The sequence below is a fragment of the Giraffa tippelskirchi genome, chromosome 9, assembly GCF_054371585.1.
Source record: "Giraffa tippelskirchi isolate mGirTip1 chromosome 9, T2T-mGirTip1v1.2.pri, whole genome shotgun sequence".
Lineage (NCBI taxonomy): Eukaryota > Metazoa > Chordata > Mammalia > Artiodactyla > Giraffidae > Giraffa > Giraffa tippelskirchi.
The window spans coordinates 100718298-100732919 of NC_137283.1; the positions used below are offsets into that span (position 1 = coordinate 100718298).

Here is a 14622-nt window from a genome sequence, read left to right on the forward strand (position 1 = left end):
AATTTCAAAACAACTGGTTGCTCTAATATGCAGATATTTGACTTCATTATTCAGGACAGGCATAGCAGTAAGTCCAAAACTCTCTCCCTTAACAAGTCCCTCTCCCCTGTCCTGTAACTCCACTGCCTTAACATGACTAAAATCTTTGCTACATGCTGCAGTTAATTTCCCCTTGCCCCTGAAAAATAAAAATCTAGTTTCTTATAAATGTCAAATGTCTTGCTTATTTCCAAGTTGTGGTTTTTAGCATGATTTTCTAGTCTGTTCCGGTACCCTAAGGTGAAAGGGTTCAACTTATGAAAAGTTGGTAAGTACAGTTTGAGACACTTCAGAGTTCAAATTCTGTTTTAATAACATCCTTTGATGTGTTTAATTAATCCTTCAGCACAACTTTTTCTCCCCTGAAATATATGGTATAACTTAATGTTTCAGGGTGCCAGTTACAGATTGCACCTACTAGTGCCGAAAGACATATTGTTCTGGTGGCCACCCTCCCTTCTTTCTGCTGTACTTGCATTTAAAAGGCATCCTGACGTATAGAAATAAGCATGCCAAGAGAGCTGGGCTTGCGAAACAGAGTTAATTAGTGGAAGCATCAGATGTGCCTTCCTCAGTAACAGTTCAGTCGCTCAGTCGTGTCCAACTCTTTGCAATCCCATGAATCGCAGCACGCCAGGCCTCCCTGTCCATCACCAGCTCCCGGAGTTTACCCAAACTCATGTCCATCAAGTCGGTGATGCCATCCAACCATCTCATCCTCTGTCATCCCCTTCTCCTCCTGCCCCCAATCCTTCCCAGCATCAGGGCCTTTTCCAGTGAGGGATGGAACCTACATCTCCTGCATTGCACCGAGATTCTTTACCACTAAGCCACCTGGGAAGCCCCAAATGTGATATTATGTAAAGTCAAAATCATGTGAAACAATCTGTGGAAAGTGGGTCCAGAGGAGCAGGGCATAAGGAGGAGCAAAAATCAGCCCATATTCTGCTCATCAAGCCCTAATGCCTGGGGCCTACCTGGCAGTGAATATAGAAGAATGGACTTAAAAAAAAAAAAAAAAAAAAATATATATATATATATATATATATATAGCAAAACAGCACATAGGCAAGCAGCAGTCTTACAAAGAACCAGTATAGCTTCAGGGGTCACCAGACTCTGACCTTTTTAAAAAAAATGAATAATTTCATTGACTAGGCTTATAAATATTCAGATTAATTTATCACATTTATTTCCTGAAACAACACAATGAATAAAAGTTTAATATTAAATTGTCTATGACACAGATGGTAGTAGCACTTTATCATATTATCATTATAGAGTATTATATGATATGTTATAATAATATATTATATATATTATTAACATTATACAATATCAGATATTTCCACCATCTCAAAGCTGATTTGAATCAGAATTACCTGTGGGAACTTTTTAGAATCGCATCTTCCCAGGCCCCACCCATTGGATGTTCTGATTCACAGTATGGGTTTGGGGCTTTACAAAGCTTCTGGAGACAGTGGTGATCAGGCAGGTTGGGGACCCAAGAAGCACCAGACTAAGCTGCCTTCAAAAACAATGATGGTAAAATGCAATAAACAGAGTCTTCTCAACAAGACCAGATTCATGCTAAGGCACAAGTCTTACTTTTTAAACATTAAGAGTACTAATATCACTGAAGATCACCATACAACTATATACCCAGTAGCATATTTCAAAACCTAAAATGGGTTTGCATGCTTAAATTTACGAAAACTTGAAAAACAGGTGATCAAGGGCTAATCCGAAATACCACAGACGTGAGAGATACTCAAAAATCACTGATTATGCCTCTTCACTCAAGAGATATCAGAACTTGAGCTCCTAGGTTTTCTTCAGTAAATGTGCCAAATCTAAGTTTTACTTCTTTTGTGATTGAATATCTATGCCTTCATTGGTTCTTTTAACATCTTAAATATACAGGATTCTTCATGGAAACATGACATCTTCTTCCAACAATTTTGTGCAATAAAGTATCAAATGTGCAGCTCTAAGAATCTAAGCAATCACACTACTTCCCACAGACTGCTCTATAAAGCACCCAGTTAACAGTCTGGATGCCATATAACATCTAAAAAAAACTGCATTTGGAAAGATGACATTTGGTGACAGCTGTGGCCAGACTAGTATAGGAACACATTGCTGGATCTATTCATAGATGTACAACACTGAAGGTGTATCTTCAAACAATGACCTGAGAAACATTTTCTAAGGGCTTAAAACACCCATGATCAAAATCTTACATATTTAATAAAAGCACGTACATTTATCAATATTTTACAACATTCCTAGCATTCTGCTACAGGGCCAAGACACAATTTGTCTAAACTTAAGGGTTTTTTTTCTTTCTTTCTTTCCTAACAAATAGGTATGTAAGCTAATTTAGGAACCAAAACCAACGTCTTGAGTATCAAAGTTTCACACTGAGAATACAGGGTTCAGTGACCAAAACGCCTGCCTTTGGTTGAGCTTTGATTCTTGTCCCATTAGAAAACACGGGGTGGGGGGCCGTCAAAATGTTCTGGATAGATGCACTGCCATTAAGTCATCTGAGTTGCAGAGGGGCAAAATTAAGGCAGGAGGGAGACCACTGGAAAACTCCGCAGAAAGCTGCCCCTCGCGATCAGTAAAGAACTAAATTTCAAGGATTTGTCTGCAGCTGGTAAAACGGCTTACTGCTAGCATTCATCTGCTGGACACGCAGCAGTAAACTCGCCGGTGGGCTAATTAGGTCCAACTTGAAGGTAAGGACCAGGTCCAGAGAACGATCAGCCAGGTCAGGAGACTCGCTCAGACACCCAAGAAGGAGCCGAGCCACACTGTTGCAAGTCGGGGCGCAGCAGCACACTCTAGAGGGGCGGCCTGTTTGGGGCTGCCGGCTTCCCAGGGTGGACCTCGGGAAATCATTTCCCAACCATCCGTGCCAGCCAGAAACTCACACGCCGCGCAGGGACGAGAGGCGGCCGACTGTGGGCAGCTCTGTCAAAAGGTTGGAGAGGCGCCTCCCCCGCTAACACCTTCTCCCTAAGGCTGAGGTCTTCAGCTCGCGACCCCCGGGCCATGTCACTTCTCACGGGGCCCGCGGAGTCAGGAAGTCTGGAAACCAACTGAGGGGGGAGAGAGAAAGTGGGGAGGCGCGCAATGTCTACGGGCGAAGGAAGGAGTTTGGTGTGGAGCGATCCGAATGCTGTAACTTATTTTCGACCCGAGCCGCCATCGGCGGGAGAGAGCAGGACTCCAGGCTCAGGCTGCAACTCCGACCTCCCCTCGCGCGCTGTCCCTCCAGGCCCAGCCCGCCGCCCGCCGGACGCGCTCCACTCACCCAGCTCCTCCGCCTGCAGCCAGAGCGGCGCGGAGACCGCGAGCAGCATGGCCAGGAGGCCACGCCGGACAGCCCCCGCCTGCGCGCAGCCGCCGCGGGCGCCGGCCACCATGGCCCCGCCGGGCGCCAGCTTGGCAGGCTCGGCTTCCCCTTGGCGCGCGCAGCGCCGCCGCCGCCCCGGCCGGCCGCCTCCTCCGCGGCCGAGCGCAGCGCCTGGACTGGGCGCAGCCGCGGCCGGGCACCGAATCTCATTGGGGCGGCCCGGGGCCCAGCCCGGCGGGGGCGTCTCCTGCCCCGCCCCGCACGCCGGCCCCCAAGGAGGAAGTGGCTCCCGGGTGGCGGCGGGCCGCCGGGGTGGAGGCGCACCGGGCGCTCCAAGCAAAAGCTCTCTTTTTCCTCCGCCCCTCCTCCCCGGTGCACGTGAACCTGGGAGCCCCGAGGATTCCTGGCGGTGAGACCCGCCCCGAGCCGCACTGTGCCCGGGGCGTCCCCAGAGTGCCGGAGCAAGGGGTGGGCGCGCCGCCTACTCTCCTCCAGGGCGTTGCTAAGCCCACTCGGGTGAGAAGGCCATTGACAGTAGCAATGGGGGGGGGGCTCGAAATATTGTCACGAGGATGATGGTGGTGACAACATCCAGTTCAAGTTCCCTCATTCATTCATTCATTGAAAAGTTACTCGGTTTCAGAAGTGTGCCTTCCAGGCATGGCGCTAAACCCTTGTGACACTTTGCAGACATTAAAAATAATCAGGCAAGTATGCAATGCAAATTGCAACTGTAGACAAAGAGCGCCAGTAGAGTACACCCAGGAAGGTCTAATTAGATGGCGGGAGTCGAGACTACAGGTAGGAATTAGACACGAAAGCCTTCACTTAAAAAGTGGCATCTAAGCTGAGGCTCGGAGAGTGAATGGGACTCGGGAAAGCTGAAGGCAGGGGACAGGAGAACTTACCTGCTGCGCAGAAGAGCTGAGGGAGGAAAGGGCCTGCGCGGGGGGAGCGAGGCGAACAGGTGAGTTCATGGCCAGGAGTGGGAAGCCAGAGTACCGAGCAGGGGCCGAACGCGGAGGGCCTGGAAGGATGTTTAAACTTCATCCTCGGAGCAAGGAGCAGCCACGGAGGGTTCAGACGAGAGGAAGGACATGATCCGATTATCTGGCGGGTGGAGGAGGGTTTCGGGGAGGACAGGTTGGAGGAGGGGAGAATTACAAGGCTATTAGCGAACAGCTGGGTGGGAAAGAGGTAGTGGAAGTGGAGGAGGACAGATTGAAAACACATTTTGAAGACCGACGTCTTCATATCGCTAGACCTCAGCTCTCTACCGTAACATTCTCGCTACCGCTCCGCGCGCTGCGGTTTTCCTGGGTAACAAGCGGTCACAGTTAACACCTGCGGAAGCCGGGAGGCGGAAGTATTGGGGCGGGGGTGGGGGGTACCAATAGCCTCCCTAAGGTCCAGTATCGGTCCGTCACGCGCTTTTTGGATACCCCCGATAGAGTCTGTTCACACATGCAATCCTTTTTTCCTCTATTTTTTAACTAAATAAAGTTAGTCGAAACTTCCAATGAGATTATCTTTGGGGCTTTGCTTTCTGAAAGGCAGCAGAACTTAGAGGAAAGAATTTAGGCTTAGAAATGATGTTGATCCAAGTCTCGATCTCGGATCAGCCACTGGCTGGGACTGATTCTCTCTGGGCTTCTCTTCAATGGGGAGTGTAATACCTAACTTTCCTGGCTGTCACAAAGACAAGACAAAATGTGTATAAGAAGTTCTAGCATACTTCCTTGGTGGTCCAGTGGTTAAGAATCCACCTGCCAATGCAGGGGACATGAGCTCCATCCCTGGTCCGGGAAGATTCCACATGCCATGGGGCACCTAAGCCAGGGGCCACAACTACAGAAGCCCTTGTGATGTGCTGTGCTTAGTCGCTCAGTCGTGTCCAACTCTTCGCGACCCCGTGGACTGTGGCCCGCCAGGCTCCTCTGTCCACTGGATTCTCCAGGCAAGAATACTGGAGTGGGTTGCCATGCTCTCCTCCAGGAGATCTTCCAAACCCAGGGATCAAACCCAGGTCTTCCACATTGAAGGCAGATTCTTTACCATCTGAGCCACCAGGGAAGCCCAAGAATACTTGAGTGGGTAGCCTACCCCTTCTTCAGGAGATCTTGCTGGACCCAGGAATCAAACTGGGGTCTCCTGCATTGCAGGCAGGTTCTTTACCAGCTGAGCTACCAGGGAAGGCCCATAGAAGCCCTTGGGCAGCCACAAATAAAGAAATAAAAGGGAGATTTTTTTTTTTTAAGTTCTAGCATGTGAGTAATCAGTAAATAATAGGTTTAGCATATTTGTATTGAAAGCAAATTTATACCTATGAAAATATTATATATTCTTGCACGCAAAACACAAAAAGATACTTTGATACATTGAATCATTTCCTAACTCCATTTTTTCCTTTTTTTTTTTCTTTCATTCTTTCTAAGAAGGTGGGTATGGGCAGCTTCTGGCTTCTACCAGGTGTGGCTCCGAGAGTAATGAATGAAGATAAACAATGGGAGCATTGTTCACCCTGAGGAATTCATAGGGTGGGGCAGGTGGGCTCCCATGGGGATCTTTTCTGTCTAAGACAGTACCTTGATGGGAATCCAGTAGTTTATTCTACACCAGAATCCTGAGCCAGATCAGAAATTTTGGGATCAGGTAATGAGAAAACTAAAAGGCCAGGTGGATCCTAGTACTTTCAGATGCCATTCTTTCCTTAAAAAATAAAGTCTCTAGTCAAAAAAAAAAAGAGCATAGTAAAAGAAAAACATGAAAATACAACAGAATATCGATTATACTTTTGTATATAATACAATAGATAAGCCTCATTGAATTGATATACTTCAGCCACACAGACTTTTATGTTAGGCATGTGTGCCTGTTTTATTCTTGAGTTCGTACCATTTTGATTTTTCTTTTATAATGCATCTCTGAAGTTCATGTAAAGTTCCAAGATGCTATTAAAGATTATAATTGTTAGAATCCATCTACAACATCTCACAAACTAAGATCTAAAAATTATTTATCATGTGAAACATTTTTCAGAAGGGTCTCTCACAGGCTATCTAACCCCTACTCCAACTTACTATCTAATCTTGCTGTATTTTGCATATCTAACTATAATTTATGCTTATATTTGCTAGCCCTTCTGTGAAAATTGAGAATAGCTGGTCAGGGCTCCTTTGTTTTATGTATAAAAAATGTATTCTGTATTGCTTAGATAAGACAGAATTTAAACAGAACTTCAAGCCTAGTTTTATTCTAAAGTAGTTACAGTTCTTCAGATTGTCAATTTGACGACCTAATCAATTTTGTCCTAATATTTAGTAACCCTGATTGTGACTCTCTGGAGTAGACCAAATGAGGTATCAGTTTGAAACCTTTACAGGATACTGCTTCCTTAACACCCTCCCTTTTCTAATTCAACTCAATAAATATATTTTGAATATTTTCTATATGTGAAACAATGTGACAGAGATTCAATTAAAACAAATACAGGTACCTCTCTCCCTGATTCATGATCTATTGATAGAAATTTGAGACAAGTAATTATATAGGTTGGTAAGTACAATGAATGGAAGAGATCACAGAGGTGAGAAAGGTTCATAACTTGGGAGGACAGGGGAAGGGTAAAGATGGGAAATAGGAGAAATAATGTTTGTCAGATGAGAAGAACTTGTGAGAAAGCAGAGAAGTAGACTTGACAGGTGCTTACAGGAATGGAGTCTAATTCATGGGGGCTGGAACAGTGAGCCTGAGACAGAAGTGGGTGCCTGAAGGCGAGGAAGGAGACAGCAGCAGAATCTGAGGCTCTGAGGGTTACGGGAAGCAGAAAAACTGGCAGAACTTGTTTAGATTTGCATTTTTGAAAGACCACACTGGCTGCAGCATGAGGAATGGATTGGAAAAAGAGGCAGGGAGACCAGTTAGGAGTTTACAACAATACTCTAGACTAGAGACAATGACAGCTCACCTCTTATACTCTAAGTTTCCCGAACCAGCAGCATCTGCAACACGTGGGAGCTTTCCAGGAACACAGACTCCTGTCCCCACCCCACCAGGACCTCTGAACCAGATTCTGCATTATAATTGTATTCCCAAGTCAGGATAGAGCCATGGGCAAATCTGAGCAATAAAGGGTGACAATACAAGACATTTATTGAGTCTTAGAATGTAAACAGTGCGAAAAAAGAAAGATTCAATTTTGAATGCCATGGCCGAAATAATTTGTATTATCCACATTATTTCTTCATCTCTAACTCCCTACTGACTTTTCAAAAACTGGTTGCTGATGTTCACTAGTAGCTCCGTCATCTAATCTCCAGCAGGAATTCTTAAATGCTGTAGCTTACCGTGGCCAGGTCTCACCTTCTGGGCCTCTCTTTTGTGGGCCCAGAAACTTGTTTTCTGTCAATGTGCTTGCAGTGGGTATACTGCTCCATGATTAAGTTAGTCACAGAAATATACAAATCAGCACCAATGCCAGTATGTTAGATATCAGTGAGAACTATAAGATGGTGAGGTACAGTTTCTTCAGCCTGAAAACAATTTTGGGAGCTAGACTCCATCAGAGGTTGTTAGGTAAACATAAAAGAAAAGCAAAGTTGACTGTTTGAGGGATTCTAATGTTAGAAAGCAACAAAGTAAGAATGCTTGTCCTTCCCACCTCTCAGTCCTATTAAAGACAATCTTGTTCTGACTCTTATTAAAACTGTAAGGAAGACTTTGCTCAGGACTATAGCAATAGGGGTCAAGACTATGGCAATAGTGGAGAGAGATCAAGGTTCACCTCTGAATATGGCAAAGACAGCCGGGGATTTCCAGGCAAGGAGCAGAATGACAAGGAGTCGATGGGACAATACTAGGAGGAGACATCAATGCGAGGGGGATTCTTGTTGAACCCACTTAACAGGATTCCTGCTGAAGGCAGGTCAAGGATTTACACATCAAAAGTGGAGAATGAGGAACTCAATCAGATATCAGGGGTAATCAGATGTTAAGGATGGGGGATTCTCTCTAAACTGACTTAGCAGAAATCTTGCTAAAACTGAACTAAGCAGGCCAGAGAGGACACAAGAACGAGGCTTAATCAGAAAGGGGGCTTGGAGGAGTTTGACGTTAGTTTGATCAAGGAGAGAGTCTTTGTCATCCCCATCTGTGCAGTTCTGCCACCAGCACTGAGTAAGTGAGTCAGTGAAAGTCACTCAGTCGTATCCGACTCTTTGCAACCCCATGCACTATACAGTCCATGGAATTCTCCAGGCCAGAATACTGGAATGGGTAGCCTTTTCCTTCTCCAGGAGATCTTCCCAACCCAGGGATCGAACCCAGGTCTCCCACACTGCAGGCAGAATCTTAATCAGCTCAGCCACAGGGGAAGCCACCAGTGCTACACAGCTAGAATAAGCTGACCAAATCCCCTCCCAGCACAGAGCTTAACAGAGCACTGTCTAGCTTGCCTCCTAAGCTAGCCTTTCTCTAATTTCCGTTTCTTCTTTGAATGTTAATGAGAGAGTTGGGCTTTCTCCTGCTGAGACTTTTTCCCGTGTTCCCTCATTCTGTTCCCAATTCATCCTCTATTGATTTACAGTGTTAACGTTCAAGGAATATCCCTGCTTTCAAGTTCTAGCTGCCTGTAATACATTTGTGTAGTTTAAAAAAATAGTTTTGGAAGAACATTCATATACTTGATCTGAATGAGTTCTTAGTTAACCTAATTGGGGGACACTCAGAGAGCCCCTGAGGCTGGAAAAGTTGTGGGAGCCAAGAAAATGATTTATCGAAACTATTGTTTCCCAAATGGATTTTATTTCTGTTTCCTGTGGTGTGTTGGGTGAGATTTAGGGTAACTTCATAGTTTCTATTTTGTTTTTTTTCCAAACACCTTCAGAAGAGGCACAGTGGGGCAGCTTCCCCCTACACGCTTAAAAGAGACCGTGACTAAGCAGTGGCCTGTTTCCCCTCTCTTGTGGGAGACTGAGATGGAGGGGAAGATCAGTGTGGATTTCTGGAGGAGAGTTCTAGGTTCTGTTGTCATCACAGTTGCCACCTGCAGTCCAAAGACCTGAGTTGTTTGCCTGGCTGAGAGGCAGGGATGGGGAATTTTGAGGCTGGCTCATTTCTGCAAGCAGACTGAGCCAGGGTCCTCTTACTTCTCCTGGAACTGCATGTCTTTAATAGCTGTCATGCAGACACCCCAGAGTACAAGAGAGCCCTCCACCCCACTCATAACAGCCACAAACCCTTAACTTGAGTGTTGAAATTTGTCCTGGGGGCTGAGTGTCAGCCTTAGCTTATGGGGCTAAGATCATTAGGGCTCTACCTTCATGACCTGATTACCTCCTAAAGGCTCCACCTTTGAATACAATCACATTGGGGATTAGAGCTTCAACAAATTAATTCTGGGGAAGACACAGCAATTCAGTCTATAGCAGAGGAGCTACTGAAAACAACAGTATTAAATCCAACTTCCTGGGCCAATGTTTTCTGGCCCTACTTGAAGGTGAATCCAATTGGCTTTATTCCTAAGGCATCTCTTGAGGACTAGGACACACTCAACAGTGGGACTTGATATTATGTACTATTATCAAATTTAGGGGCTGGTGACCTATCACATCTTTACACCCATATTATTAAGTTTTCTGCTCTGTTTAATGTAATTGAGATTCAATGCACCAGCTTGCAGTCACCAAATTTTCCATGGGAAGTGAGGTTGGTCTTACTTTTCATTGGAAGGAAGCAAATACACCCAATTTCCAGCTGGAGACATGACAGGGAAGTATCAAAGACAAAAGAGGGCAATGTTAGGATCACTGAGACCAAGCAAAAAGACTACAAGCCAGAAGTACTATCAGGATGAGGGTCTCAGAGCCAAGTCAGCAAACCAACCTGATTTGAGGACAAGGTCTACTTATGAAGGATAGCAAGTTCTCATCATGCTGTTCATGCCCATCTGACTGAGGTGTGAAAAACAGCTTTGATGCTCAAAGAATAGAAGTACAACAGTGGAAATGACAAGCTGAGGAATTGAAGATTTTGTTGAGGTCTCAGCTGCTTGCTTCTGCACTGTATACTGGCTCACTTCTATTAGTGTACAAGCTTGATCAGATTATTACCCTGGAGAAAACTGTCCTTTTCTACCTGCCTGGCTTTGATGACAGTAAGGCTTAGTTCTTCCTGTTCTTCTGTATGTTCAGATATTATAGAAATTCTATAAGCCTCTTAATTTACTCTGCAGCAAATCTGCTCTAGAATGTACTGTGCTGTATTATCAAAATGTGTTATTTAAAAAGAAGCAGGTTCAATCCCTGGTCTGGGAAGATTCCACATGCCACGGGACAGCTGGGCCCAGGAGCTGCAACTACTGAAGCACAGGCATCCTAGAGCCCATGCTCCAAAACAATGGTGATCACTGCAATGAGAAGCCCCTGTTCACTGTAGCTAGAGAGTAGCTCCCACTCTCCACAACTGGAGAAAGCCCATGCATAGCAATGAAGACCCAGAGCAGCCATAAAATAAATAAATCTTTAAAAAAAAAGATTCAAGAAGGTGAATGAATCTCAAACACTATAAATACAAAGAAATCCACAGAATGGCATGTCATAATTAAACTTCTAAAAATTAAAGACAAATAAAAAAATTTTAGAAAATAGAAAGAGAAAATAACACCTTACTATGGTGGGGAAAAATATCAGAATGACAGCAGATTTCTCATCAGAAATCATGGAAACTAGAAGGAAGTTGAACACTATTTTTAAGTACTGAAAGAAGTCAACCAGGATCTTGCATCCAGAGAAAATGTCTTTTAAGAATAAAAATGAAATCTACACATTCTCAAAGGAAGGAAAAATAAGAACTTATCTCCAGTAGATGTACTTAAAGAATGGCTGAAGAAATTCCTTAAACAGAAAGGGAAGTTTAATGAAAGAAACCTTGGAATATCAGGAGGGAAGGAAGAACACAAAAACCAAAAATAAGGGTAAATACAAACTAAACCCATAGCAAGAAGAACCAAGGAAATAATAAAGGTGAAAACAGAAATCAGTGATAGCAAATTTTAAAAAAAAATTACAAAAAGTCAATAAAATAGTTGGATCTTTGGGGAAAAAAACAAAATTTGACAAATCTCTAGCAAAACTGATAAAACAGAGAGAAGATACAAATTACCAATATTAGGAATGAAAATAGAGATAGTAGCTCAGATTCTGCAGAGATCAAAAGGATCACAAGGGAACATTTACAGTATAAACTACTCTATACACATATATTTGGCAACTTAGATGAAATAAACCTCTTTTTTAAAAAAGATGTGGACTACTGTAATTCACTCCATATGAAATACTTTGTAATCCCTGTAACTATTAAGGAAATTCATTTCATAAGTAAAAATCCTCCAAAAAACAAATCTGCAGGCCCAGATGCTTTCACTGGAGAAATCTACCAAACATTTAAAAAAAATTAGTATCAATTATATACAAACTTCCCAGAAAACAGAAAAGGAGGGAATAATTTTAATTCATTTTATAAACCTAATTTTACCCTGACACCAAAATAGACAGCAAACAAACAGCAAAAACATCCCAGAAACATACAGACCAATATTCCTCAACAGTACATATTCTAAATCCCTAACAATATAGAATTAGCAATGTATAAAAAGAATTATATTCCATAACCAAGTGGCGCTTATGCCAGATTTACAAGGCTGGTTTGATATTTGAAAATAAATCACTGTCATCACCGTATTAGAAGGCTAAAAAAGAAAATGTACATGCTTATTATATCAATTGAAGCTGGGAAAATATTTGGTAATTCAGCATTCACTCACTCACCAAAAAACTCAGAAAAATAGAAATAGAAAGAAAATCCCTCAACTTCATAAAGAAAATCTATCAGAACCCCTACAGCTAGCATCATATTTAATGCGAAAGTCTTACGCCTTCCCACTAAGATTGGGAACAAGTTAAGGATGTCTGCTCTCACCATTAGAGGCTCTAGTCAGTTCAATAAGACCAAAAAAAGAAAAGAAAGGGCATAAGATCGGAAAAAAAGAAAATAAAACTATTCTTATTTGCTGAAAACATGATTGTCCACGTAGGGAAAACCCCAGGAATCTACCAAAACTTCCTAGAACACAAAGGTGAGTTTAGCAAGGAATAGCTTGATTTGTGAGTTTTTGGGCAGGTCCAGACAGTCCTCTCTCTCTTCCCACTTACTAATCTACTGGCGGGAGTAATTCGGTTTGTATTCACTGTAGGATTCGGTGGATATTTTCACTCAACTCATATTCTGTACTTATCAAGTCTGTCTGCCCACACTACCCCAATACTAAAACAAAACAGCTTTTTTATTGAAAGCAAAAAGCTACCATTTTTATATAGCTAAAACAGATCATATAAATCTTTTCACCTTGATTGTGTAGGGAACAGCACATACAGGTAGCCTAGACTAAACTGTCATAAAAAGAAATATGGACTCATTTAGGTTTCAGAAAGAACTAAAAGCACAGCCATAAGGCAAAAATAATTTAGGTGTTTGAAGCAAAAATAAGAATTTCTGTTTTGCAAAGGACATACTGGACATACTGGTAGATGAAAGACTGGGGGAAGATACTTGTGACTCCTATACAGACAAGGAACCAATAGTTGGAATACATTCATATATGTATAAATCACCCTGAAAAATCAAGGACTTGTTTCAGAAAACAGGAAAATTGTATGACATATTATTTACAGAAACCTAAATGCCTAACATGTGTATCGACAGCTGTCCAAACTTAATAATGAATTTTAAAATAGTTTTTATTGCAAGACATTTGTTTTACAATATTGTACTGGTTTCTGCCATACATCAGCATGGATCAGTGATAGATATACATATGTTCCCTCTCTCTGAAGCCTCCCTCCCACCTCCCACCTCGTTCCACCCCTCTAGGTTGTCACAGAGCCCTGATTGGAGTTCCCTCAGTCATACAGAAAATTCCCACCGGCTATCTATTTTGCATATATTAGTGTGTATGTTTTCATACTAATCTCTCCATTAGTCTCATCCTCTCCTTTCTACCCCCACCTCCCTGCGTCCACAAGTCTGCTCTCTCTGTCTGCCTCAATAATGAATTTAAAATGCAATGAAACACCAGCTTACACTCTGTGAGAATGGCAAAAATAAAAGGTAATATAAAATTTGGTGGGGACATGGGATAATAGGGACCCTCCTGCACTGCTGGAAGGAGTATAGACGGGTGCAGCCATTCTGGACAGTAATTTGGCAGTGCTCAATCAGATTAGGTACCCACGGCTCTGTGACCCAACCGGGAACATAATGGGACATGCATGAGGATGTAGAGGGATCAGGACATCCATCACTTGAGGGATTGAGCAAAGTGAAATGTGGTGTTTGTACACCTTGGAGCACCATGCAACATTTAGAATAAATAAATTTGATATGCATATAACAACATAGATATTAAAAACAGAAAAGTAAGACCTAGAATAGGACTTTGTGTGTGCAAATTTATATAAAGTTTTAAAACACACACTCAAACAACAATGCTTTTTATAAAGTTGCATGTAAACTCAAGAAAACATATAAACTACATTGGTTTTGTTGCCTGTAGTGGGGAAGAAAACAGGGTGGTATATAAATAACTAAGCATAAAGGGGCTTTGTATGGACTCTTGACATTGATGACGCTGTGACTTGGAATGAGTATCTTAGCTCAATCCTCTGAATCTAAGGTAATTAAGGAAGAAAAGATGGAGGAGTAACGGAAGGCTGGTTGTATAGAAGAGTGAAAGCTGAGATGATTTCATGTAACATCATCTAAGTGGAGCTGATAAATTAGAAAGTCACATTGGGCATGCACAGCTCAGCTGTTTCCTGCGTTCTTGGGAGGGAGGCCTCCATCATGTAAGCCTGCTTCCACCCAGGGCTGTCTAGGGCTGGGTGGGAAAATTTTCCTAATTTTGTAGTTTAGTCAGCAGGCCTAGTTGGGTCTCACATTTGCAACCAAGGACTATTGGTAATGGCTTCCATTTTTACTGTATTACTTAAATTGTTTAAAATGGGTCATGGGAGAGGGGTACTATTTATTGGAAGCTGACCCAGAGACTGTGACTGTCATAGGCACTCCCTAACCTGAATTGCATTGCTTTTATTATTTGGCAACTAATTTTTCTACCATCTTACCAACCTGGATCAAGATACAGCATAGAGTTGGCAAAAAGC

General features: G+C 42.9%; 1 protein-coding gene across 2 annotated transcripts in view; it reads right to left on the reverse strand.

The window, feature by feature from the left end:
• The window catches only part of DCBLD1 (discoidin, CUB and LCCL domain containing 1), a 74643-nt gene extending 71058 nt beyond the window's left edge, over positions 1–3585 (reverse strand). For both annotated transcript variants that reach the window (XM_081530923.1, XM_081530921.1), the window contains exon 1: positions 3362–3585. In XM_081530923.1, coding sequence (XP_081387049.1) covers positions 3362–3473 — 112 coding nt within the window. In that variant the 5' untranslated portion in view covers positions 3474–3585. The remainder of the gene's footprint in view (positions 1–3361) is intronic.
• Positions 3586–14622: the final 11037 nt, after the last annotated feature.